The sequence below is a fragment of the Triplophysa dalaica genome, chromosome 17 (genome assembly GCF_015846415.1).
Source record: "Triplophysa dalaica isolate WHDGS20190420 chromosome 17, ASM1584641v1, whole genome shotgun sequence".
NCBI lineage: Eukaryota > Metazoa > Chordata > Actinopteri > Cypriniformes > Nemacheilidae > Triplophysa > Triplophysa dalaica.
In genome coordinates, this window is record NC_079558.1 from 16,817,662 (window position 1) to 16,845,510 (window position 27,849).

At 37.7% G+C, this 27,849-nt stretch overlaps 1 protein-coding gene across 1 annotated transcript; it reads left to right on the plus strand.

Annotated features, from left to right (window-relative positions):
• The first annotated feature begins 6,268 nt into the window (after window positions 1–6,268).
• Window positions 6,269–27,804, plus strand: htra1b (HtrA serine peptidase 1b). Its single transcript, XM_056771231.1, has 9 exons — window positions 6,269–6,872; window positions 13,565–13,667; window positions 14,191–14,395; window positions 24,445–24,639; window positions 24,945–24,977; window positions 25,292–25,406; window positions 25,490–25,547; window positions 25,693–25,788; window positions 26,654–27,804. The coding sequence occupies exons 1-9, from the start codon at window positions 6,410–6,412 to the stop codon at window positions 26,820–26,822; spliced, it is 1,437 nt and encodes a 478-aa protein (XP_056627209.1). The 5' UTR covers window positions 6,269–6,409; the 3' UTR covers window positions 26,823–27,804.
• The last annotated feature ends 45 nt before the right edge of the window (window positions 27,805–27,849 follow it).

The window sequence follows — 27,849 nt, forward strand, 5'->3', positions numbered from 1 at the left end:
CTCACCTTGTCAGGTATTTCTTGTCCTAGAGGTGGAATCATACAGGATCCTCTGTTTCATGTGGGAGAGAGACGATTTCTTCTCTCTCTGGTCTGCGTCATCGTTCCTACCCTCCTGTTTTCTAGTTTGTGTCAATTACCTCTCATTCAGTGTTTATCCCCTTCACCTGTTCCCTCTTAAGTTTGTTCCCTATAAAGAGTCCTCATGTTTCATTGTCCTGTGCTCGTTCATTGTAAATTGTACCTCTAGTTGTATGCTGTTCCTGTGAAAGTCTTACTGTTTCAAGTTCCTTGTCTCCCGAGTTCCAGTTTCCTTGTCTTGTAAGTGTAGTTTAGTTAATGTTGTTCAAGTGTTTGTTTTCTTAGTTTTAGTTAGTCAGTGTCCTTGTTAAAGTTTATTATTTATCCTGTCTTGTTTTCCCCCTTGTGGGTTTTGTTTTACCTGTTTTGTTGTCTTGTGTTATAATAAATATTTATAATCCCTTCATCTGCCTGTCTCTGCCTTGCAATTGGGTTCGTCCTCGAGATTCTTAACACATTTGTTAGGTTTCCGTAAAACAAAGACAAAGCACTTTGCTATTTATATATTTAATCCAAAAAATTACAAATTTCAAGTGTGACCAAATAAAAAATTTGGGGGGACCCTCTATAATAGTCCATATAGTCCAGGATGCATCAGAAAAAAAAAATCTGCTAAATGGAATGTTACAAAATCTCTATTAAATCATGTCATGGGTAACAAAATTGTCTTTCTTGAAATTGAGTTTAGAACATGAATATTTATTTTTAGTAGCCTATTTCTCCTATACAACCCGTCATTTTCCCATAGATGCCCTAAAGCATAATCAAATAACACTTACAGGTATTGAAGCAATAGATCTGCAGGCATCAGTTACATGTATGATGTTGATATACTGCCCTCTACAGATCATTTTTAGCTTGTTAATGGATGTTAGTTTACAAAACGAGAAAGTAAAGCATACTGTACTGTGTGTAGGATATTGTGTAGTTTTAAGCAACAAACATGAGTGTATCCAGTTTATTTTCGCAAGTTCATTACGGATATAAAATGGTTTTGACTATTGTAAGAAATTGTTGGTTGTAGTATTAAAGAGTTTACTAGATTCATACTACAATATAAACGCTGGTCTGTGTGTGTGTGCATGCGTGCGTGTGTGCGTGTGCGTGCATGTGCGTTGGAAAAGTATCTTAACATGTATGAATATTAGTCATAGGAAGCTTTGGCCATTGCTAAGGTGATGATGGATGACTTATGAGATGTTGTTTGGCCATCATTTGAATAGTCTTATGGTGTTAGTTCTGTAGCCATAACAGTTCAAAGAAACAAAACTAATACAATCCTGTCATCATTTACTCGCCCTCAGGCTGTAGCTTTTAAATCTCATTTGTGCATGCACACATTCAAAGTTCCCAGCAGGTTTGACATGAAACATTATAAGTGCATGATAGTATTATGTATTATGAACAATTATAAGCAGAACTTTCAGGCATTGTAGAACTCCTAATCTTTTTACAAAATGGAGCAAATTATAATTTATTACATATCATTTGTATGGTAGGTTTATTTAGATAACCTTATTACCTCATTTATTAAAAATCTAAGGGATTCAACTCTACAGAAAAGGAATGAGAATTGGCAACACTTACTTACTACTTAAAGCCTTTATGTATAATGTATTATAAAGGGTTAATAAAGGTATAACGCATTATAATTGTTCATAATGTGTGTTGTAAAAAAATATGAATAAATAAAAAATGCTAAGTGTTTGAATTGATAATTCTTATAATGTATTAACTGTAGTTACTATTATTCATGAGACATTACAATGCATTATAAGGTGCATTACAAGGCATAATTAATACATTAAACTACATTTATTATACATTTTACAGGTATGCTTTAGGGAGGTGAGTAAATAAAAGGTGAGTAAATAAACGGCAAATTGTTTTTGGCTGAACTGTCCCTTTAACTTGCTTCATATGGACTTTTAAAAACACCCAACCAAACATGTGTGCTACAGTAAAATCTGAAATAAAGATTTGATGATGAGTTTTTATTTTTAGGTGAAGTTTTCCTTTAAGTATAAGCAACTGCCTTGATATGACTTCTCTTTCCTTAAAAAGTTACAAAATTCAAATTACAGAGCCAAATGTCCCAGGTATTAATCTTACCATTTACCATTGCTGAACTCTCACAGTATCTCTGTGTTCGAAAAGAAGGAAACAAGAGCTCACATTTGTCACACTGACTATGGCATCAACTCAATATAAGTGTAATAATACTGTCAGACCCTAAGGGACTTGCTACAGTTCAGTTCAGAAATGACAAATGTTCTATCAGGAAACTAATTCACAAAGGTATTAATGGAATAGAATATCATATGTTTGACACAGCAAGTTTTCATAATAAGGACCACCAATGCATTGTGGGGGGGGGGGGGGGGGGGGGTGGAGACAATACGGTTACTGGTGTTCTGTGATCTTAACAGAGACAACTCAGCTACACGTCAGAAATATTCTTCCTCATGTGGAGCACACAAATGAAGTGTTAATTCTGCTTTTTGTGTGATAAAGGTCTGCTTTATACAACATAATGAGCAAGAGTGCATCTGTTGGTTAAAGCAGCAGTGGAAGTGGACATTTGGCTTTCTCTGATAAACGACTTATTGAATTAAGGCTAAAATTCTAGTTTTAATTCCTTGAATAACTGTCAAAACTGAGTAATATCATTGAAATAAAATGAACTAAACTTTTATTAACTCATATTTTACTCTCATTGTTTCCTTGCAATGGGGAAATAATATAACGGTAAAAGGAACTGATGTACCATAAATAAAAGTTGTGATTTCTGGTGTGAAATTTGTGACTCACTTGTCCTGAGGATTGTTTCAAGGAACTATGGGAGGAGTTTTTATTCCCGGAATGCTGCTCTCTGTCGGACTTGAGCCCAGTTTGATACTCTCACATCATTAAGAGAACAGCCCTGACGAACGACCTCAGAGATGGCAAGACAGACCGTGATCTGTTACAGCAATGAACAACATATGAAATAGCTCTGTGTGCATGCATAGCTGTGGATTTGTGCACTTTCTGCTATCTCATTGTGTGTGTCCGCAGACATCCAGATGAGAGAGTGTGTGTCGGTTCTTCGTGCAAAAGAATAGCTACTGCCCTGGAAGGAATCATCACAACATGCAGCTGTGAGACGTACAAAAGAATTATAAAAATATAAAAAGACAAGAAATCTACCTATCCACCTATAAGTGGCTCCAGCACAGTCTGTCATTGCTCTGTTTCCACAGGGCTCTTTCTGGTTTCACCCTGACCTTCACCTTGTTCCCTTTGACTCCCCGGAGCTCCTCATTCCTTCTGACTCCACCTTGGTCACTCCCCCTGGCTCCGCCACTGTCTTTAATGCCCGGCTGTGCCTCGGTCCTCTGAACTGGTGATGTCGCCCTGGTACCTCATCACTCGGTCTCTACCATGGTCCCAACCCACCTGACGTCACATCGGATTTCCGTTCCCTGGCTCAGCCCTGGTTTACACCCCTGAAGTCCCCAGTGTGCTGTTACATAATAACGTTCCTCCACCAAACTTTGTTATTGCAAATTAGTCCCAATTCGTATGAAAGATGTAGATTTTCCCTGACAAAAGCGTATCAAAAGCATGATGTCATCATAACATTCCCACCCTTTCAAATTCCCTTAAAAAACTTTCATAGTGAGAACACACTGGTAACAGTAGGAGGAAAAGGTGTGTTCCACTTCGGTATCAAAGATTTTTAAGGAAATGTGCAAAGTGTTTACCCTGGCAAAACTACTTCTCGTATCTTAGCCCTTCTTCCAAAATCAAGGGTTGCTATGTTCCTAAGTGGGCCAAAGAAGATCATTTTATGTCTGTAGAAAAAATGTCTAAATATAAGATACATGATTATAAGCAGGAATATAAAATCAACAAACTTCACTGATAGGTGTTGTCAACTACAGTACATACAATTCAATAGCATGTTGGCCCAATAAGAAAGTTATAGATTCAAATCACAGGACATCTAGAAGTAAAAAAGACAGTGTTGCCCTGTTGGACCAGGGAGTGTGTCAGGCGATCCACTCACATCATCCGTTCAGAGAGCCTCATGAGAGGACAGCTTGAACCTGAAAAACAAACACATACAACGTATACAAATTCATGAAGTATTTACAGCAGTTATCAAAATATGGAGCAAAAGTTCAAGAGTGTTCGGTTTTTGAACACAACTAAAGTATTTTGTTATTTTGTTGTTGTTTTTTTACTATAACTGTATCAATAAAATGATCAATTCTTATGGGGGAGTCCTATGGATCGTTCGATTTAAAAATGACCTCCCCATATCTGTGCTTCATGTGCATTCACACAGGATAAGTGAAGCCTGTGATTCTACTCAAATGTATGGACTTATTTTCCGGATATGATGGCAAGGCTTTGCGTATAGTTTGAATATGTTGTATGGTGTATAACGATATGAGCATTTGAGACCTACTATCGCGTTCTGGGATCTAAGTTTCACTGGAAAATAACCAAACGGGAGACTCCCGGTCAAAAAAGCAGTGTAGGCAGGTATGGAGGACCCAGCACCCGAAATAGTATAAAAACACTTTAACACAGCCTCCATTATTCACGAACGGCATTATGAAGCTTGAAAAATAATATATACGAGCCCACCAAATCACAGAGATGCTGATTTGCACGGGACTAATATCATAACAGCACGACGGTGTTCCTCACAATATGGTAGGTAATTTGCGGGCAAATTTTTACTTAACAAATTACAGACATGGCCAATTTGCACGGGATTAAGATCACGGACAACCTCCGCAATTATTAACACTAGAGGTCCCCAGGTAATCCTAATCCCGTGCGAATAGTGCATAAAACTAACAGTCGATTTTTACTGCTTGCAGTGTCACGAGCAAGAAAAATATAAATGGTTTTACCCAAAGATTTTGCATTTTGTTTCAAAAGACAATTAAGTATTAAACACCTGGAGTCGTATAGATTACTTATATGATAGATATATGCCTTTTTTAGATCTTCAAAATGGAGGACAATTCAATATCATTACAAAGGCAGATACTGGCAGTATGACATTAGGAATTTAACAAGTTTGGTACAATAGACATGAATTCCTTAGAGCATACTTACAGTATTAATTATAAAAAAGCTGCAATTCACAACTTTCTTTTGTTAAAGATGAACAACAAACATGCTGCAAATATAAGTACAAAGTTAGTGTTTAAAACAGTCTTGTTGCCTTGTCCCAGTATGTAGCGGTACAGTATATGATGTGTAGTAAACGTTGAGCTGTCACATACGATGCGTAAATATTAATTTGACATCATTTGACAAACGAATTACATTTGTAGACCTCCTGATCAACTGAGCATCCTCTGAGATTTGTAACATGCCTGAAAGAGAATATTAGGGCAATCAGATCAATTGAGATCAAACATTAAAAACTAGGATGCAGATGAAATTTTGGGGGCCTCAAAGCCTTATAACCAAGTCAGCTGCATACCTAAACACCTTTTCTGGCCATATGATCTGTGCTACACACCAAGGTGATGTTTTGGCCATTATAGTGTCAAAATCTACCTAAACAGCATCTTGGGCACCATGGTCTTAAAAGTCAGCTAGCCACAAAGCTAGAAAGCATTTAGCGAATCATAAAATCGAACAACTCACTTACGCATTGTAGACACATATAAGGTGTTTACTTGAATAGCATTTTTTTGTACAATTACGGTCTCAGTATCACCTACCTTGTTTTTTATTTATCGCATTTTTAACCTCTGAACCAGCATGGTGTCGTTTTAAGCAGCATTTTTAGACAGTATATCATCTGAAATTTGTGAATATCCTAATCTGAAAGCATTTTGCGGTCTGACGATATAAAAATGTACATTCTTCTTGAACTTCCATACTTCCAAGTAACTTCTTGTGCAGACTGCTTTTGGGCGTTATGTTCAGCTGCCGGCAAGAGCAAAAATCTGCCCTTCCAGGGACTGTGCAGCCTAAATCCTTCCACAAGTGTGCATGGACTAGTTACAATAATATTTAGACACATGTTGGGGCGTTACTTATTTGTTTACCCTTGCATCGAATCCCACCCACACCAATTACGTCACATGTAACCAACCAATGAGCGGTGCTGTTTATACTCCCAGGCTTTATAAAACCTGTCATTGAAGCGAATACTAACGGGCACTTCATAGCGCAAGAAACCAACCGAAGTTTGCGCGCACAACCTTTTTCTTTGTCCGGTACTTTACACTACTAAACAGGTTTCAGTGAGGTTATTCGGGCTGTAGCCTTATATTGTCAAAAGAAGAAATTGGTGTTAAAGAATAGTTATAATGATGCTTTTATGGGTTATCTGCGCGTCTCTGATCATGGTGCCGCTGTTGTGTGACGCGCGCATCACCAAACGCTACGTGATCGGCTGTCCAGAGCGCTGCGATAAGAGTTTATGTCCGCCTGTACCGGCCGGCTGTTTCGTCGGAGACATCCTGGATCAGTGCGACTGCTGCCCGGTGTGCGCGTCCGGTGAAGGCGAGCCCTGTGGAGGCACGGGGAAACTTGGAGACCCGGAGTGTGGAGAGCTTCTGGAGTGTGTGGTGTCTGACGGAGTCGGATCCACGGCCACGGTGAGAAGAAGAGGGAAGAGCGGCGTGTGCGTGTGTAAGAACCCGGACCCGGTTTGCGGGAGCGATGGAGAGTCCTACAGAAACATCTGCGAGCTCAAGAGAGTCAGCAACCGGGCGCAGAAAGTCCAGAAGCCGCCAGTTATCTTTATTCAGAGAGGAGCCTGCGGGAAAGGTAATACAAAACGTCTCATAACGATCTGCTCGCATTGACTTTCATGGTGATCTTGATCATTTAAAACAGTTTCTGGTTATATCAATACCGCATTTTACGCATCATAACTGCAACCCCTGTCCCAATAACGTTGACAGTATTTTTGGGCATCACAGTCTGAGAAAACTACTGCACTATTAAGTGGACATTTTTAAATCTGGTGAGATGCCTATGTTGACATGCAAATTGGAGCATTGTGATCATAGTGATGATGCCCACCTGAAAGTGCCTTCTGCATCAAAACAGTGAACTTCAGATTGTAGTGTGGTTTGTAATAACTTTAATATTAAGAATGACTTATATATAATATATATATATAATAAAAAAATACTGTGATAATGTGTCTTTGAAAGACTTTTGTTTGCAATGTATATATAAAAATTGGTGTCATTTGGTTTAAACTATATCTCCTTTTTAGACAGTCAATGCAAGATATTTGCCAGCTTGTCTGAAGCTCCATTACCAGGAAATAAGCCCAAAGGTATCTGGAATTTAAGCCTGGCACTGGAAATATACTAATGCTAATGCAAAAACAAACTACACAAGAAGAGTTCAAGAAGTTTAAGCCTGAACACATTCCCTGCAAAAGAGGTTAACAGTAGTTCGGCCAGATTCTCCTGAAATCACAAGATGACAAGTAGAATCCAAAAAAGGCAGAGAGAGCAGAGCGGACAGTGTAGTGACCATCAATCTACAGTAGTGGGTCTATGTCATCTGGCCCAACATCATTTATCAAGCTTTTTGAATTTAGTGCTCTCCACCGTCAAAAATATCTCCATTCCAAGACCTAACGGTCTGCCGATCGTCATCTTTGTGCGGCATTCAGGCAATGGGCATTAAGGCATTTGGTATGTGATAAACTCTAGGGTGTGTAATCTTCTAGTCTCAAAACACGCACTATAGTGACTGATGGTAGGGGAACGTGTTTCACCTTCTTGATAGTGTGCGGGACTTCAATGCCATCTTGACCCATGTGGATCCAGTAACAGCAACATGTCTCCTCTACCAGTTATATAACAATTCTTTTATGAGTATTTATGTCCTGAGGGTACTGTAAGTCGAATGCACTTTTGTGATTAAAACAGTATTGTTTGATGTGCCTGAACATTACAAATGAGTAAATTATGAGTTTTTGGTTTCAGTTAGGATGCTGCCTTTGAAGACAGCTGCCCATGTAGGCAGTAGACAGCCGAAAAGCTCACTAAATAACAGATGTACAAAATAAAAACATTTCTTTCCTAAATGAATGGTCCAACAGAATCTTACTGGAATGAATAACTATTTTGCATGGTGGCTAATTCATATAAATTCGTACTATTTTATTCATAAGTTTTAGTGGGATTGCTGTGACGTCGGGTTCGGGGGAGGGTTTTAAGTGTTGCGTTTTCCAAATAATTCAATGCTTTTGTATTCACATGGCACTAATTCATACAAATTATTTACCTCGTTTGTAAATAACTATTACAAATATCTATGAGATCAGGAAGTTCTTATGACTTTGTGTAATTGGGAATAATGATGTCTAAATCAGCGATTCGTAACTCGCATTCAACGTATTCCCTTTGGCTTATTAGGTTATCACTTCACCCTGGGTTCGGTCACAGTTTAACCAGCCAAAAATAGCGTTATACAGTCTAGAGTGTGTGAGCACAACACAGTTACGCTAAAACCTCATCGCTGTTCTGGTGCCAAAATTCTGTTTTCCCTAAGCTGAAGTCATTACACTAAGACCCCTCCCATCACATGATGTAATCTCCATCTGGAGCTCAAAAAGCTGGACATTTTCTAACAAACCTATTCTCTTAGGATTCAGATCCAGGTCAAATTTTACAGTCCTTGAGCTCCCTTTACCTACAACCTCAAAAGAAGACATGTCAACAAAAGCCTGTGGCATACTTACTTTTTTATGTGTACGCGAGCGTACGCGTACAGCCGAACGCACAGCCTTGCAAAGTATACTGCTTTTGACTAATACGTGTACACACGGGTTTTGCCGGATGCGTATTACGACATATTGCAATACCTCTCCGGGCCTACAGGGGTCAGGTTTTCTTCAACTACATTGAAATGATGCTCCCAGGACACGGTTGCCACCTGGTGGTTACTGCAAGAAATGGAATGCGCATTCCCAATACGCAAAGTAACTAAATTCCGGTGGTGCGCTTATATTTCTGATGACAAAATTTGCGTCACGCGCACTGTACGCTGTCCCTCGCGTTCTCGTGAAAAGGGAACTATACTCCGGGCTTTACAAGGAGAATTCTGTACTTTTTGTCAATTTTTTCTATTCCTAATGTGATTTCCAAATGTGATTTCATTCAAGTCAAATATTAATAGGTCCAGTGTACTTTTCATCATTTTTTTTACATGTACACAAGCGTATACCTACAGCGGAATGCACAGCCTTGTAAAGTAAACTGCGTTTGACTCGTACGTGTACACATGGGTATTGAAGCATGCAAATTGCGATATATTGCAATACCTCTCCTGGGCCTACGGGGGTTAGGTTTTCTACTAATACCTTGAATCGATGCTCCCAGGACACTGTTGCCACCTGTTGGTTAAACTAATTAATGCAAGAAATGGAATGCGCATTCGCGACCTGCGCTTATTTGTTTGCGAGGTAACAACGGCGGTGCGCGTACACTATTCAGATGATGAATTTTGTGTCACATGCACTCTACGCTGTCCCTTGCGTCTGCGTAAAAAAGGAACTATACTTCAGTCTTAAGGGTAATGTCAAAATACTCAAAATACTTTTGCATAGTTGTACACCCAAATGATTGACAGTGCACATAAAAATTCCATAAAACTTTGAGAAAAATATTGATTGACTGTAATTGCTGACAGACATCAGTTCTTAAAGTCCCCGTGAACGGGATGGTTTTTTTGTGACATTTATAAGCTATTTACAGAAAACGCTGCAATACTTCATGAAAAAAAAGAATTGTCATTTTTATTTTCACTTTAAATGATTTTTTGAGCAAGAAAATTCAGCCTCACACATTTTCACTGTGGACAAGTATCATATTTAACTGTAGAAGTTGAAGCACAAATAATCTCTGTCAGACATTAGCTAGAGAAGGAAGTCTGTTATGTTGCATTAAAGCCAACACATACATACAAATATTCACTTTGGTTTGCCCCAAATGCTGAGTTTGCAGGAGGAAATGCATACAGTAGCATCCGCCCATCTTAGCTGGTGGCATGTGGTGTCGATTGAAATGCATGGAAAGAAACTTTAAGGATCTTTCATTGGCAGAGCAAGTCTGGGATCGGGCTATGTGCCAATGATGTGGAGAGATTTCATTGACCAAGTGCTTTATTAGTTTCTAAATTAAAGAGAACATTTTTGCCAGTAAGAAACATCCAACAACATCTGCACAGCAACAAGCTAAAACACCTCCATGAATAGCCTACACTTAATTTTTGAAAATAATTTCATGTATATTGTACTGTAAACGTCTCTATGTACAGTCTGTTGACTTTGTAACTCTTTATGCAGCTTTGCTTAGCTCCGACACATAATTCAAAAAGGATAGCTGGATGTCTAGATTATGCGTCAATCTATTGGATTGTAATGAAACGAAAACCAGATGTTCCACAAACGTCAGTCTAGTAATGTATGGTAATTAGGTCAACACACTTGTCTCCAGCTGTTTTCTATAACAGAATAATCAATAGAGTGCTGGGCAAGCAGTCTCTCTACAGAAGTTTACATGATCATGTTCAGCTGCCACAATAGAGCAGCCCTGCAGAGCCACATTACGAAAAGTCATAAGAATGACATTAAAAGCTGTAAAATGGCTTTCAAGTATAATAGGATCATTTTTCCTCAAGAAAACATCTTATCAGAATAGCAAGACATCAGTCTCCAGTGGTTTACAAGGCTTATACCAGCATGTGGCTGCATACATGAATATTCGGGGGTCACCCTCAAACGTTTTGTCGGTTACCACAGCTGTGCATTCCCCTGCTGGTAGATGCTGTTATTGCACCATCTAGATGTACATTTCTTCTTTAAAAGGTGCAACATTTAGATTGCAAATATTGCTTTTTACTATAGTGGTGGATTACCAGTTTAGTACACACAGTTATATACCAGTCATTTACAATGAAATGCGTTTGAGTGCTATCGTGGATTTTTTGACCTGAGGGAGGAGGTCAAACAGACCAATTGCAGCATTTGCGGTGCGCATTGAGCTGACACATTTTGACATTTCTGGAGAGGTGGACGTCAGGCTACGCAGAGCAATGCATGGCCTACGGCGTAACTACCGCGTAGGTCCTATGCACGACCATAAATCGACCTTTAATGTGAGAGGTTAGATGTTTGAGATGTAGTAACCGGGAGCTTTATCCACCTTATTTTTGGCGTAAATGTGGACCGCATCTTTGAGCTGTGTATGTTTTGACTTCTGGTGAGCCACAATAGCTAATGGCAGTCGTATTGCAAGTGAGACGAGTGTGCTGTTTTTACTGGCTAGTTAATATTTATTATGGAACCCATAGGTACAAGTGTAATGTAAAAGCTCAAAAACGCACATACTGTATATCCTTCATAAAACTAATCCATTAGTCCATTAGCCTTACAGTCTCCTGACAGGAAGTTTGTGATCCACCTGCACAAGGAGTCAGGTACATTCAGCTGTGAGTTTGTCCTGTAGTAGCAGCACTGGGATAATTGTGGTATGTATGTTCCTGTAGAGTTCAAGGGCTGGAGGATCAAGTGGAGGGCAATCTTCTACAGACCTGTTGGGCATGTAGGCAAACAGAAAGGGGTCAAGAGGAGGGTCTGTGATGGATTTGAGGTAGGAGAGCACTAGGCACTTCAATAATTTTATAACAGATGTCAAAGCAATGGGTTTATAGGTATTAGGAAACTATGATCCTGGGCTTTTTGGGGATGGAGATGATGGTGGAGGTTTTCGTTGATCCACGTCAACGCAGATAGTTTTGTATGTAAAACGCACATGAAACCTTTTTGACTGTTGACCAGACATGTTCCCTACTGTGTGGAGGTAGGGAATACATAGCTTTAGTTAAATGAATTCCATTAACATGGAGAAATGCTGGGAAAAACTTATGATTCTGTCAGGACGTGCCTGTTAGATTCCATTATGGTTAAAAATGGGGAAGGCCCTGGGAAGGCATCTTCCTACGCTGGAAGTCATCAAGAGGGTACTGTACCACATTAAGCGCTGATAAGCTTAGAAACAAATCTAAGAGTCAAAAATTTCATGTTGCTCAGTGGTAAGAGCATTGCGTTAACAACGCAAGGTTGTGGGTTCGATCCCAGGGGATTGCATATGCATATAAATGTACAGGTTACTGCGATGTAAGTCGCTTTAGATAAAAGCGTCCGCCAAATGCATAAATGTAAATGTAAAACATAAAGGTGAAACATGAAAAGGGGTCCAACGGTGACGTTATATCTCATAGTGCCCAATTGGTGTAAAAAATATGAAATACAAACCTCATGTTGTTGAAGAACAGATGTGACCATTTCCCGGCCCTCTTATATGCCCCCAGAGCATAGAACCATTAGTTGAACTCGAAATCCCACATTAAACACGAGTGTTAGATAATGTTCCAGCTATGACATAACAATTCAAAAGTTCTTTCACTTTAAATTTGCAAAACCCTCTATAGACTTGGAGCCATTTTAACATCAGGACGGGGAAACAATTACATTATCAAGATTCCATAATCATGATGGGATGTGTTGAAGGGAAGGGCCATCCATTATATAGACATACAAATATTTTTATCAACATGTTTCTACAATGATAAAATTCCTATTTACAACCGGTTTTTCAATTACATTGAGAAAGGACATTTCTCTTGGGTTTGGGGTCTGATACAGTATCATTCATAATAGGAAAAGACAGCAATGGATCTGTAGCTTGGTTGCATACCAATGTTTAGGGTTATGTTTGCTTTGGTAAATGTACATCGACGTTTTAAGCATCTGTATTGCATTAAAAGTAATTACCACCTTTTACAGACAGAATATTGTGTTGTATTTGCTAATGCATTAAAGCAAACATCCCAGAAATGAAAAGAAGGTCATTTAGGTTTTGGGGTTAAGCTGCTATTCACAGAAGATTGCATAGAGCCAGACACACAGCCGTAGGGAAGAAACAAATAACATGCTACCCAACAAATAAAAAGATTGCAGATGTGTTTGCACGCAGAAGGATTGTTATACAAGGTAAAAGGAAGTGTTATATTTCCAAAGTTATAAAAGCTGTTGACTCAGACCCAAGTTTTATAAGCACTTCGACTGCCTGTACACTTTAAGTGCAATTATATAAGTCTATACCACATTCTTAAAATCCGACATGAATCTCATTCTGGTTTGTTTTTGTTGGCTAAATTTGTGTTTGTGTTAATAGGTCTAAATTGGTTACGGAGATGTTGAGAAAATTGGCTTCTGCTTTTCACAATTTGTACAGCCAGTGGGCAAATCTAAGACTGCTGAACATCCCACTGATTTGTAAGCATTGGACATTGTGGCGTGTGATTTTAAGGGCATGAATATTTAAACCCAACTTGATGATTTCCCAAGATGCCTCTATAAGCATCATTTAAGGTATTCCATTGTAATGCATATCTGATAAGACGCTTTTTGTCTTCCATATGTGCTACAGGTCAAGAGGAAAATCCAGATAGTCTCCGGAACAGATATAACTTCATCGCTGATGTGGTGGAGAAGATCGCTCCAGCTGTGGTTCACATTGAGCTGTTCCGCAAGTACGGCTTCCTGTCTCCTGAATCACACACTCCACTGACCCCATTCCTGAAGGATGTTTATATAAGATAAACCTTCAACACAACATCCAGAATTCTCTATCATTTATTTGCACATGAGAAGAGCAAAGTGACTTGACTCTTACGAATTTGTCATTAGCATGCTGTAAAGTGATTTTAATAATTTGAATAAGCATACACATGTATATGCATCAATATTTGGTACATTTGAATTAGAATGTCCTGGTATTAAATTAATAATATTTTGTTTAAGTTGTTTTAACTTTCACTGAAAAAAGGCATCATGTGTCAAGGGTAAAGTATGACCAATACATTTTTATGCTTTAGAAATCGTCCACTGCATGCAAAATTCTGCTCATCAGGCCAAATTCATTTTTCAGATGTGAAACCAAGAACGTTAAGCTCCCATCATCGTTTGTTGTTCTGTTCTGTGGAATGCAGATAATGATACGAAAGGGTTTCTCATCAAAATGATCTTCAAATCCCCTCTTCTTTCTTTCATAAGGATGGTGTTCTCCAAGCGGGAGGTGGCAGTCGCCAGTGGCTCGGGTTTCATGGTGTCTGAAGATGGTCTGATTGTAACTAACGCTCACGTTGTGGCAAACAAGCATCGGGTGAAGGTCGAGCTGAAGACCGGCGCCACCTATGATGCCAAAATTAAAGACGTGGATGAGAAAGCTGATATCGCCCTCATCAAGATAGATGCTCCAGTGAGTACTGCTGATTCATCCTCAACCGATATTCATCCTACCAACAAATCCGAGGTGAAAGTTTTTCATAGACAACACAAAATCAATCCCACGCTCAGTTCCACAAACGAACGAGTTGACGAGTCAGTCGGTGGGTTGGTTCTCCTCTGGCCAAATAAACGAACATGGTGTGATTTATAACTAACTGTAGAGAAGGGCAGAGCTGAAATATGTTTTACTTGGCTTGCGTTTCGCGGAGCTCAGAAGATAGTGGGCCGGTTTTAGTGGGGGGTCACTTCTGCACAGGAAGAGACAGAAAAACAGAGAAAAACAGTGTTTAATGGCTCCACTAAAAAAACTCTGGCTCCACATCCAGACAGATCACGAAACAAGTCAAGAGGTTCGCTTAGTGGCTTTGGTATACATTACATGTGGACCTCTACATTATAATCTGCAGGTTTTAGGAAGCAGCATCAGCAAAAAGAGAATACATAGGAATATACTGTTTCTCATTGACATTAAATTACACATAAAATGAAAGGGATACTTCACCCAAAAATGAAAATTCTGTCATCATCGATCTTATAAAGAGAATAATTGATTTTACAAGTTTGTCAAACAAAAGGAAATTTAACAGGTTTCATGGTTTATAACGCACATCTCTAACAAAATATGCTTCAATCCTGCTATTTGATATCCGGGCTACTGGTTTACCATGTATTGAATTGTCCCATAAACAAGTAAATATAATAATGTAAAGCAAGGTCAGAAATAGTATTTAAGCTTAATGTGCTATCAAACATAGTCAAAGTCAACTGTGCCGAATCACTGCAAGTGAAATGCAATGCTGCCAGCACAGCTACAATACAGTTTTGTGATCTTCAAAAAAAGCTTTGTCTCTTTTAGTTTCCAATGTCATTTTCATTTTAGTAGCCCAGAAAGCCCACGGCCACAAGTGACTTACTTAACAATACACATAAAGACTTACATAACAATACACATGGTGATAATGTTAAGGGTTTGGTGGTGGCATCCGTCCCTTGTGCTGGCAGTCAGAAGTGCCACGTCGCTGTAATTCAGCCCAGACGCTCAAGCACAGTTCTGCCGTCCTCTGGCTCAGGTTCTGCTGAGTCACTGCGGTACTGTGAATCATTTATATTGTGTAACCGTCTCATATTGTGTATGGCTTGTGTTTCCTGACAGACTGATTGGTGTGTACTTGTGTCTGCCAGAAATATAGTTACAAATCCTTTCTTTTATGAAATGAACAGATTCGATTCCGCAGCAGCTGTTTAGGACACAAAACGTTTTGCAGATCATTTGTGAGGTTCTCTGGAAAAGCAAATTTCAGCACTTATTTCGGTTGATTCTCTGTTTCTTGATCTGACTCTTGTTGTAATAGCTAAACCTACAAATAAACATTGCATCGAAAATCATTACTTGACTACCCATGAAACAGCCTGTCCAAACCTCGATCTAAGCAGATGGACAAATTCACTAAACTGTTTTGTGAATTTGCTGCTGTTTTTAGCCTCATAAAAGTCTCATATCAAACACTAAATGCACCGACATAGTGCTGCGCTGTATTTTTTTCTTTTTAATGAAGAATTTAATTAAGGTTTTGAAAGATTTTAGTGCAAGTTTTTTAAGAACATATTCATTTGTCTCATGTATTGGTGTACAATTTGTTAATTTTCGTTTCAAATTGTATCATCTTTTCTATGGTAAATATGTGCAGATGTGAAAAACCGGTTTAACCCTGCATGAGATAAGCATACCCTGTGGAGATGCAAAAAGAAAACAGATACCAGCGAAGCATGTCAAAGCATGTTGCGGTTTGAGTTCCAGTTAGTATCTTGTGAAAGTTTAAGACAAGTCTACACAGGCAAGTTCAGATGAGGAGAAATAATGACCTTTTGAGGATGACTAAAGCTGGGTCTCCTTCAGTCAGATCTGGGTCATGATGTTTTCTGAAGGGGACTTTATCCGTTTGAATATTTGAAAGTGTGTTTGTCTGTTGTCTCTTGGTCAAAACACACGTTGCACGGAGTCTGTGTGTGTCTGTATGAGTTTTCGCTGTAGGACTGAGTATGTTAACAGATCTTTGTTCAACAGATGTTCTTTTGACATCCAAACATTATACTTGTTGATGAATAACACAGATCTGTTGGTTGTTGAGCTCATTCACATTCAGGAAGTGCCGTTTTTTAGTCTTGCACAAAAAAAACACTTCGAGTACCCGCGCAAAATAACAACCTTGTGATAAAACTAATCAACATTATGATGTTGATTGTAAAGATCAGTTCTTCTACACTAGGATTTGTATCAAATGACCTGCATGAAAAAAAGTTTTCTTGCGTATTATTTCATTCACAAAATAAAGGCCAAAGCACTGACTATAGCCTACAGGCGGGAAAAAAGCAGTATGTACATGTTATGGAAAATACAGATCAGGAAAGTAGAACATGTAATTCAAAGCAATGTTTGACAGGATTATATATTACAGGATTATGGCAAACCAAATTAGCTTTAAACGCACATTAATAGCATTATTCTTTGCATCTATTCTGTATTTTACTAATCACATTATTACTTGTAAAATTGTTATTAGTAACAGTCATGACTTATAGAGCTCTGAAATTACATTTGTATTAGTCATATGTCTCTTTTGACTTCCATTGCATTTAATTACAGAGCTCTACTTAATTCTTGTCTGCACTGTGTTAGGTTGTGTTAGTTGTTAGTATAGCTTCATGTTATTAAAAGACTACAAAACAAAAGATCTGACTATACCTTGTGCTTTATAATTTGCTGCTTTAGGAAATCCCCTGTTATTAGGATGCTGTCTCAAAACACCAGTCGAGGTGTACGACCATCTGTACTGTTTAACGCAATGGAAATTTCTCAATGCACACATTTCCTTACTGAAAACAAATCCATATTAATATTTTATTTGCATCTATTTCATGTCAATGGGAATGAATAGACAAAAGAGAGTTATGAGGTTTAAAATGATCAATGCATATGGTGAATGATATTCATATAGTGTACAAAAATGCCGCCTTTTTCTGGTCTAACATTGGTGCAACATCTCTATGGTTAATGTGATTTATCATGTTATCGCAAAATTGTGTCACTTAATACAAGTTTGCTTGGACAAAAGATGCAGCAGCAACGGTTTGCTGCTAACACCAGAGCGAATGCAGTGACATTAATAAAAGTGTGACTTTAAAAAATTCTCTAGAGAATTTGAGTCAAACCATTTAGTTACACCAAATCCAAGTTCATTTGTGATCAACTTATCCGTCTGGAATTTTCCCTTAAAGGTAAATTGGAAAAGCCTCCTGGCAACATTCCTGTCTCATAAACCAACATTCGTACCAGGACATTGAAAGGATAGTTTAAAGCTCTTAGCTAAATTGCAAAGCCAACATATTCCAGGGGATAATATTCTGGCACTGTCATAACTTGCCTGAAGTTCTTCAGATGGCACAGTTTGCTTGAAATGGGCACAACTAATGGAAATATGCCTTTCAGTTCATAGATGTCTACAAAAATCTGGGTCAAACTTTTAAGGTTGGTGTTAGTTCAGTTCTTGCTCAGGGGCTGGATAACTCTTCTTGACTCTTCGCCAAGACAAAGAGAGCTCTTCAACATCTCGCTGTTGCTCATACAGATGAGTACTCTAAATATTATTTGGGTAAATAGCAGCTGGAGTCTTGGATCTAGTTTTTAACCATTTAATTCTTTTCATGTACTTTTCCAGGGGTCAATGCAAACCATAAAGCAAGTTCACAAGCATTCATGTTGGCGTTGTTGTACTTAAAACTTACGAATGCCAGTTTGGTGACATAAAAGGAGTCTTGGAGTACTCAAGTGTGTTTGACAGATGTCTGGCAGATGTTTGACAGATGTCATAAATTTGAAAAAGTTTGGTCTTGGTTTCCAAGAGGGCAGTCTAACCTTCTTTTTCCATCATGGGATAGACACAGCAAAATTGGGTCAAGCTACCTATTGCAAACACAAACCTGCTCAGCCTAAAAGTTTGTTATTCACTATGAAAAGGATAGGTTTCATGTCCTCGTGACATGATAACCCTGTTTGCCTTTCTCTTAACAATTTTTGCTTTTTGTTTTACCCCTTTTGTGCATTGTAATCTGCAAAGCACGCAATGTGGCTGTGATGTGTTTTCTTGTCAGCCATCACAATTTAATGTAAAAGTGCTTAAATTGTTGTTTTCCACTAAAAATGTATAAAAAAATCCCTTTATAAGAGACAAATGTGTGATTAAGAGTCATGTTTGAGCATATACGTTCCCAATTCTTTTAGCATTCAAAGCGATCACCTAATTTAGAAAAACATAAAATTCATGGCAGTGATACTAAAGGCATAAGTTTGGCAAAAACAATCCATGTCATTTTCATTTACACAGAGCCTAAATCTTATATTTCAAACAGTCAGACCGACCCCCACACCAGGGTGACTGTGTCTTTGGAAACGGTACAGTACATCTGATTTACTGTAGCTGAGAAACAGAAACAGTTAGATTCGATGATTTCTGGTCTTCCTGGCAGAACATGGCTTTAGAGCAGATGTTGAGAGCTCAGCTTAGATTGATTTACTCTAGAAGGGGTTTTGTATACACCGCACATGTCTGTATCATCCTGAATCATCATCCTTTTTAAAACAGTATGAATTATTTACAAACAGTCTCATCCAATTTGTGTGTATGGATGAACTGTATAGATTAAAATACATATTTCTGCTGTGTGTAATTCTGCTTGTTAGAGAATTGTAGATTTTGAGGCCATGCTGAGATGACTTACATTGGAACATGTCATCCTCCAAAAGGTAAAGAAACATAGGCTGATTGAAAGCTGCTTATTACAAAAGTTACATTTTAAAATTAAGTTCCTTACGGCCATCACAAAAGACATGATAGTGCTGTTGTGTTGTGTTGCGTTGTGTTGCATCCAACCCCATAAAAGGACTTTCACTGACGCTTCAATCAAAATGCAGATTTTAATGTAATGTGTAAACTTTTTTCATGGTGTAAAGTAAAAGTAACTTATTTAAAAAAGATTTTTATAGTCACACCTTAACTTCCTGTTGAGACCATTTGGTTCCTTTGGTCAGATGGATAGATTGACCATCTTCAGCTCCTGAAGCTCCTCTCTCATTAAATGCCATAATACAGAATCCAAAACCACAAAGACAAATGCATATCTCAACAACTTGGCATTCCGCAGTGCATTAAAAGGAGACTGGCTTAGATTTATATACCCATCAACTCCCAGTATTCCCTTGATAAATGTAACATGTTGAGTTGAAACATCAGTAGGTCAGATTGGAACTGTGTTGAGAATGAGTTGTAGTCTGATTGAAAGTTGTTTGAAATCATGGCGGTTGTTTGGAGCAGTGGAAACAGTGTCCTGTGATTCACCAGTTGAGATCATTTATGTCCGTGCAGCCTGACATTGGTAGTTCAATTCCTTTTATTCGATAGTTTCTATATTCACATCAATGATCCACTTGAAAAGAGATTAGAGGGATTTAGTGAAGCAAATCCTCTGCTACGTGTAACAGACGACGCAAGCCGATTAAATTGTCCTGTTTGCTTCTCAGTGGTGCTGTGTTTTATTTAGATGACTGGTGGAAATGAAATCTTCATTCCTCTTTTCTAAACAGATATTATGCATTAAACAGCAGGAGATACTTGTAATGCTTTGTCAACCAAGTCAGCTACACAAAAATAAAGGTGCTTCACAATGCCATAGAAGAACCTTTTTTGTCTAAATGGTTCCATAAAGAACCGTTATCACCCAAAGAAACTTTCTGTTTCACAAAAGGTTCATTGTGGCATTTTTTTTTCTTCAGATCATAAAAAGGTAAGAAAGAGATGGTTCTTTAGAGAACCTTTGACTAAATTGCTCTTATCGGAAACAAAAAAAGGTTCTTCTATGGCCTCGCTGTGGACAACCTTTTAAGCACCTTTATTTTTAAGCGTGAACCTTGTTTCTACATAAAGCCCTATTTATCTGTGTCCTTCTGAGAATCATCTAAAATAAGAAACTCTTTGTCTTGCTTTCGGGCAAAGATACCGACAGTTGTCCACAAAAAGTACCAACAGGTGTCTTGTTGATCAGCTTTATTATCATAACAGACCAGAGGTGTGAAATCTGTAGCACTGTCCAAAATATCAGTGAACGATTTTATTTCCCCCAAAATAAAGAAACAACCACAAATGATATCTATAAAGCAAGGTTATTAAATGGAGATTAAATGAAGAGCAAATGGACATTTTTGCTTAAGTTTCAGACTCCTGAATCTCAAATAGTTAGAATAGAGATCTTAACAATGTCTAATTCTGAGCTCAGATTTGCCACGTCTGCAGGGAATGCATACAAAAGTTGAGTAATCGAATAAAATATACATATTCAAGTCAATATTATTGAACTTTTGTTTGCCTTAGTTTTACATACATTTATTTTGCAGACACAAACTCTTTATGTATTTTAACAATTGTCTTATTTTATTTCTCCTAAACAATTTTAGAATACACCTTTATACTTAAATGAAACACATCAGAGAACGAATGGGCAACATAGAGCCACAGAATTTTCCTCTGGCTTGTTTTCCAAAAATAGAGGACTGGTGTCATTCACTATATCGTATTAGTGAATAAGATACTTTGAGACATAACCATTGGCAATATGTCCACATGTCTCTCATGTTAGTACATTATGATCATCTGTCACCGGTTTCAGACTCTCAGCTGGAATTTTTGGCACAAAAAATTGCTGTACTGTAATTTCTGAGAATGTTTTTGTATAAGATTTAAGTCTGAGGCATTTAATTTCAATTCAAGAAAATTGACACCGCTGTAAAGTTTGACTGATTTATATCTGAATTGTACAGGAAACATTCACCATTAAAACACATTATTATTAATCTTGTTTAGCTTCTGGCATGAAGCTTGTCTTTATTGACATGCCGCTAAATCAGAAAGTCTGCTTTTTTAAGGTTTTCCACTGACTATGACATTGTGGTGGTGTCTGACTTCTAATTCTTCTCTACTTTTTTCCCCTTACAGTAGCTTTGTATACTGTGGTAGGCTATATGAGACCAGTTTTACTGCACTTACCGTATGCTTTTTGTTGTCCTTATGTTGTTCCAATTGCTTCTATTGTTTACCTCATTTGTAAGTCGCTTTGGATAGAAGCGTCTGCTTAATGACTAAATGAAAATGTCTAAATGCATTTAAATGCAGATGTGCTAAATTCTAGGCGTACACCAGGAAATCTAAAAGACATGAACTGAAAGCCACAAAACTCTTAATTTCCCATCTAAAGCCGGTGCAGTGTCAAATCATCTTAAGTGACGGTCTGTGCACATAACGCATATAGTCCTACATACAGATTAAACACATATAATTTGGAGACTAAATTAGGAATGCCTTGATTCAGCGCAGGATGTGCCCTGCTGGCTTTAAGAACGTAATTGTTGGTTGTCACATGTATTCGGGTATGGTGGGACTGAGCGTAGGCGGCCGAATGGAATAGACGTTTGTTATCTTTAGCCAAGCATCGATTGTGCATCTGCAAACAAGACCGCCTGGACTGCACCGTAAAAATGTACTCCGCAACTGCACTTCATAAAATATCGTCATGTCCTCCTCTGACCTCGGTTCTCACATTACTAGGGCAGCTTGTTTAATATAGATTCATATTTAATTTCATTATTTATTAAATAATAGATTCATATTTAATTTCATTATTTATTAATCGATTGATTTAAAATGAATGGGAATGGGATTGCAGTTTACAACATCGCATCAAACGCTTTATCAGTTTATTTTACAGCTACCACACAATACAAATATTAAGAACCCGTTTTCATGATTTTTTTATTTTCATTATCATGAAATACCATCTTTCATTTGAAAGTCATAGTCCCTTTAGCATATGTTTTAATTGTTTTTACCCCTGATAGAGAGTTTGAGAATACACTTTACAAAGAACAGTGTGATATAAGCAACAGAATAAAGTGACTGTACATTGTGCATTTTATAAAATGACAAATCAAATGATGTCAATGACAGTCGTGTGCCACTAAGCAGCTCATGTGAAACTCTCTTCTTGATAAGGAATTATTAGATATTCCTATTAGGAATCCTGTCATATTTTCCCTGTCTGGAAATATCCTTAGGCCACAAGCTGAAAGCTGTACATGCCACAACACATAAGCACTAACACAAACCTATCACGCCAGACATTGCTTTACACCACAAGACCGCTACAGGACAATTGGCATAAATGCATTTTAAAATGCAGTGTTTTAATTGAAGTGTTTGTAATTTTGTAGCCCATTCTTAAACTGAAATGTGACTTATGCAAGCAGACGCTATTTTTAGAGGATTTGTTTTCTTCAGTTTTTCTCTATCTTCTTGTTGCCAGAAGGAGAAACGTTTTAAAACCCTCCGGAGTAAAAGATAAATCTTAAGTCTCATCGGGCTGCTATGGTGTCCACTATTTGGCTGAGGACATTGCCGGCATCTTATGAACTTTGATTCGTTTATGCCCAGCTGTTTGCTCCTAGTTTGTAGAATTCTTGGGTTGGTCATAACATGTTATTGCTTACAATTAGACTTATAAACTAAACAAATGTGTATGTGTTATATGATTGTGATATATGTTATTTCCTATATTTATCATATGTTTCCTATTTTTTAGCTATTTTTATCATATATGAAGAGTATGGCACCAGAGACAGTATTTGCTTACCGACACATGTAGCTAAATAACCAGGGTAGTGTAAATTACTCAATGTCACAATTTTTTTTTAAGTTGTGTTTTGCTTTAAAATTTCTTTAGAAAGTGCTGAATATGAAAGTCAATTTTTTTTTTCCATAGACAGTATTTCTACTCGTACACAGAATCGACACTGAGCTCAAAACAACAGTTTAACATAACAGTTACTGAAAATGAGTCATCCAAAACTTCCCAATTGAAAAATAACTTTAAATATGTGAAAATGTGTACAGTTATTGTTTCCAATATACCGATGTAATGTAATTAATGATATTAGCTCAAAATTGACTTCAGCTAAATATACATTAACACATTGATGTTACATGAAAATAAATATTACCACAATAATTAGCTCCAAAGAATTGTACAAGAACTATAAAAAGGTCAAAAATGTGTTCATTGACGTTTTACATCTTAAAGATTTTCATAATAACCAAAAAACACTTTTGTTTTAAAAAATGGAAGACAAGTTCCTACAGTAGTTCCTATAGGGTATAAAATTCGGCCTTCCTTCATCATGACATCAAGCGTCTAACATTAGAATCAGACAGATCAAAAGACGTGCACGAGTATGGAACGTGAAGGACACATGTGTGCTGCTGAATTGTGTGGCTTCCTCAACATCTGAAAGATCATCTATGAATGAAGAACATTTAAACCACTGCACATCAAACTGACTTCAGCACATAGACTGAGCTGTTCAGCCACAATGTCAGACTTCACATGTGGTGTAAACCAACTGCTGACCCAAAGAACCTCATAGCCGCTGTGAGTCATGGTGATGAAAGCAGTTTTACAGTCTCTGAGAGCACTTCAGGAAAAGGAGACTCTTGCTTAAAAATCCAAACCATGAGATGATCTTGGAACAAGCCAGTGGGCCAAAGTACATAGAGTAATGCTAAAAAAATGAATTAAAGAGAAGAATGAAGAAATTAATGATCAAGTGAAGGCTTAGATATTTACCCGAAAGATAAGAGGCATTTGAAGTGGATGATACATATCCAAGAAAGTAGAGATTGAATAGAGACTTTTGCCTCACAGATGTTTCTCCTCAGAAACACTTGAGAAAGCTCAGCTGCCAAAGCTATTGTTATTTAATATGTGCCAAGGAATTTTATGAAACACCTTTAATTGTTGATACATATATTACCTCTCAGCATCAAAACGAGTCTTTTCAAAACTTGTTTTATTAAAAGAAACAGTATAGATGCTGTGTATTTATAGGTTGAAGATTTCAACATCTTTTATCTCGCATTGCAGATGAAACTTCCAGTGCTGATGTTGGGCAGATCAGCTGATCTGAGACCAGGCGAGTTTGTGGTGGCTATCGGCAGTCCGTTCTCTCTTCAGAACACGGTGACCACGGGCATCGTCAGTACAACCCAGAGGGGCGGCAAAGAGCTGGGACTGCGTGATTCCGATATGGAATACATCCAGACGGACGCTATTATCAATGTGAGCTAACACCATTCACTTATAAGTGTAAACAGTATTTTAAAATACAATTAATTTACAAAGACTAAAGACTTACACGATAACCATGTTTTTAATAATAAATGTACTTTTTGCATCATCTTTAATAACTATGTAATAATTATTTATAATCATCTCAGTGATCTTTTTTCATTGACACATATATAAATATAATGAAAAATCTCAAAATAATTATATGTATTATTATACATAACCTAAGCTGGTGGTAAAGAGCACTTGACGGATTATTGACACATACTAATAACAGGAACTTTTCTCTGTTTCAGTATGGTAATTCAGGAGGACCCTTGGTGAACCTTGTAAGTTTGTTTTATTTGTATTATTTCTTTCACATATGTAATCAATGAAATTAGAGTCTAACTGCAGATGGCGGTCCCGTTCTGGGGGGATTGACTGAATGCAGACCACGAGCACAATCAACAATAGTTATGGCATAGTGTTTTTATGAGCTGAATGAGCCTTAAACATGTTTTGGCAGAGGCATTCTGTGTCGAGTCAGACGTGACTGTGAACGCATGCATTTATTGTGATCACTGTCAAATTGTGACATAAAGACATCTGTGCACTGCAGATGCGCTGCGGGTTTGCACTCACACAGCGACTGTTTTTGCAGGATGGTGAAGTGATCGGAATCAACACGCTGAAGGTAACAGCTGGGATTTCTTTCGCCATTCCCTCTGACAAGATCCGACAGTTCCTGGCTGAGTCCCATGACAGACAATCTAAAGGTTTGGTAAAAACAGATTCAAAACCTGTAAATAAATAAAATTTAGGTTCACAGTATTGCTTAATAAATATATTTTGTCTCTAGGAAAAACATCCCCGAAGAAGAAGTACATTGGTGTGAGGATGATGACGCTGACCCCAACGTAAGTCACATGTGCTCTCTGAATGCTGCTGATGACATGCGTCTTGACGACATGATTCAAACATATCAATTATTTTTAAATGTATACATAAGCAGCCGGATACCTGCAAACGTGACATTCTTGTATTTTGTTATGTATCTGGTAGACTTGCTAAGGAGCTTAAGGACAGACAGAGTGATTTCCCGGATGTGACCTCTGGAGCTTACGTCATTGAAGTTATCCCAAAAACACCCGCTGAAGTGTAAGTAGCACGCCACAGGCCTGATATCAGGGTTGCCAGATCTGCATAACTAAATGTCGCACATTTTACAGTGACTGTTATGTATAACACTCAATAATTTATAAAAAATCATTGCATAGTAGTATTCGTAAACACTGTAACTGGGTACTTTGTACATGGTCTACCTATTTAATGGTAAATGGTATCCTGAATCCTGTGACGAGGGTATTTTTACAAATGCACTGGCAACCATAAACATTTGGTTTAAACCACAATGAAAAGTTGTGAAAAGGACATAAAAGACATACATTTTAGCTATTATTACTTTAATATACAAACACTTTAAATGCAACTGCTTGAAAAAGATTTGCTTATTTATGAAAAGCCCAAAATGATAAAACTGCTGAGGCAGCCACCCAGCTTCTCTATAGATGTGGCGCAATTTCCATAATGATTTCTTACCCATGAACAAACGTTTGTGTTACTGAAAGTAAAAGATTTAAAACGACTACTGTGACTGCATTACCCATTTACTGTAGGTTTTAAGGTAAGAAAAAAAATGGTTTATTTATTTGTAAATAAATTGTCAAATGACTTTATTTATATTTCATCTCTGTGTAATATTTAACTGTCCCTGTCAAAATGGTATCCTGGTTGCCACGTGTTATTAGTTTTGACCGTTTTTATCTGGGAAAATCAGAATCAAGTATTCCAGAGTGCCATGTAATAAATAGTAACAAAACAACAAAAGTGTCAAACAAAAAGCAGTATTCACTAAACAGAAATGTACATTACATTTATGAATTTGACAGATGCTTTTATACAAAGCTGTTAGCTCGAGTCAGAAATAACATAAAACGCCATCACTGGCAATTCTGTTTTGCAGGGGCGGTCTGAAAGAGAGCGATGTCATAATCAGCATCAACGGTCAGAGGATCACATCAGCCAGCGATGTCAGCACGGCCATCAAGAAAGACGAGACTCTGAGGACAGTGGTACGACGGGGCAATGAGGACGTCATGCTCACCATCATTCCTGAGGAGATTGACCCTTGACCTCCCTCACGCTCATCCATGAGCTGGCTCTCAGACTTTGACTGAGTGTGTGTGCAGAGCATCACTCATTCTTGAATCTGTAGTACATACTTTAACACCCCAACGTCACCCAGCCTGAAGCGCTTGGGACAGAAAATGACCTTTTTCACTTACTTTAACCCTGATACGGAGTCATTTTCCATCTATTTGTATGTTGTACTGTTTGAAAACGAGCCCTTTGTAAATATATACAAGAGTTAAAATGTAGTACTGGGTAGTTAATTGATATACATGTATATTATTTGTTCCTCATGTATTCATCAGCAAGACAAATGTGTGCATTCAGCTTTTTACATTAACAGATACCTTGCATGGAAAATGACTCCATTAAAAGTTAAAAGTCACCAATTCCAAAACGACTTCAGTGAAAGTCTTAAAGTATCTGATTTTAACAGTTCTTGACTATTTTACTCATACTGAATGAAGGCTCAAAGAAACACTAGTCCTCAACACTTAAGAGACATGGCAGAGAAAAACTAGAAACAGTCAATTCGTGAGGAGCGATCGCATTTATTTTCTTAAAGGAGTAGTTCACTTTCAAAATCAATTTTCATGATAATTTACTTTGCATCATGTCATCCAAGATGTTTATGTATTTGTTTCTTTAGCCGAAAAGAAATGAAGGTTTTTGACATTCCAGGATTTTTCTCCATATAGGGGACTTCAATGGACTCCAAACGGTTGAAAAATGTGGTCAAGTAGAGAGTAAAAGTTGCTATTATCTTGAATTCTCAGCACAAGTACAAAGTAGCCGACTAATATCTCCGACTATAAAATCTCCAACTAATACAATATGTTTGTGTAGGCTACAGTATATCTGAATATTTTGGCACTTGCTTTGAAGATGATCTTATCTCTCAATTCCTTCTCTTCCTTTGATTCTTTTGTGTCTGTCAGACGGCAATTTCAGAAATGGAATTAAAGAAGAGACATTTTTAAAGTGTTTTTGTGTTCTGGTGTTTTCCAACAAACATGAACGACACGGTAG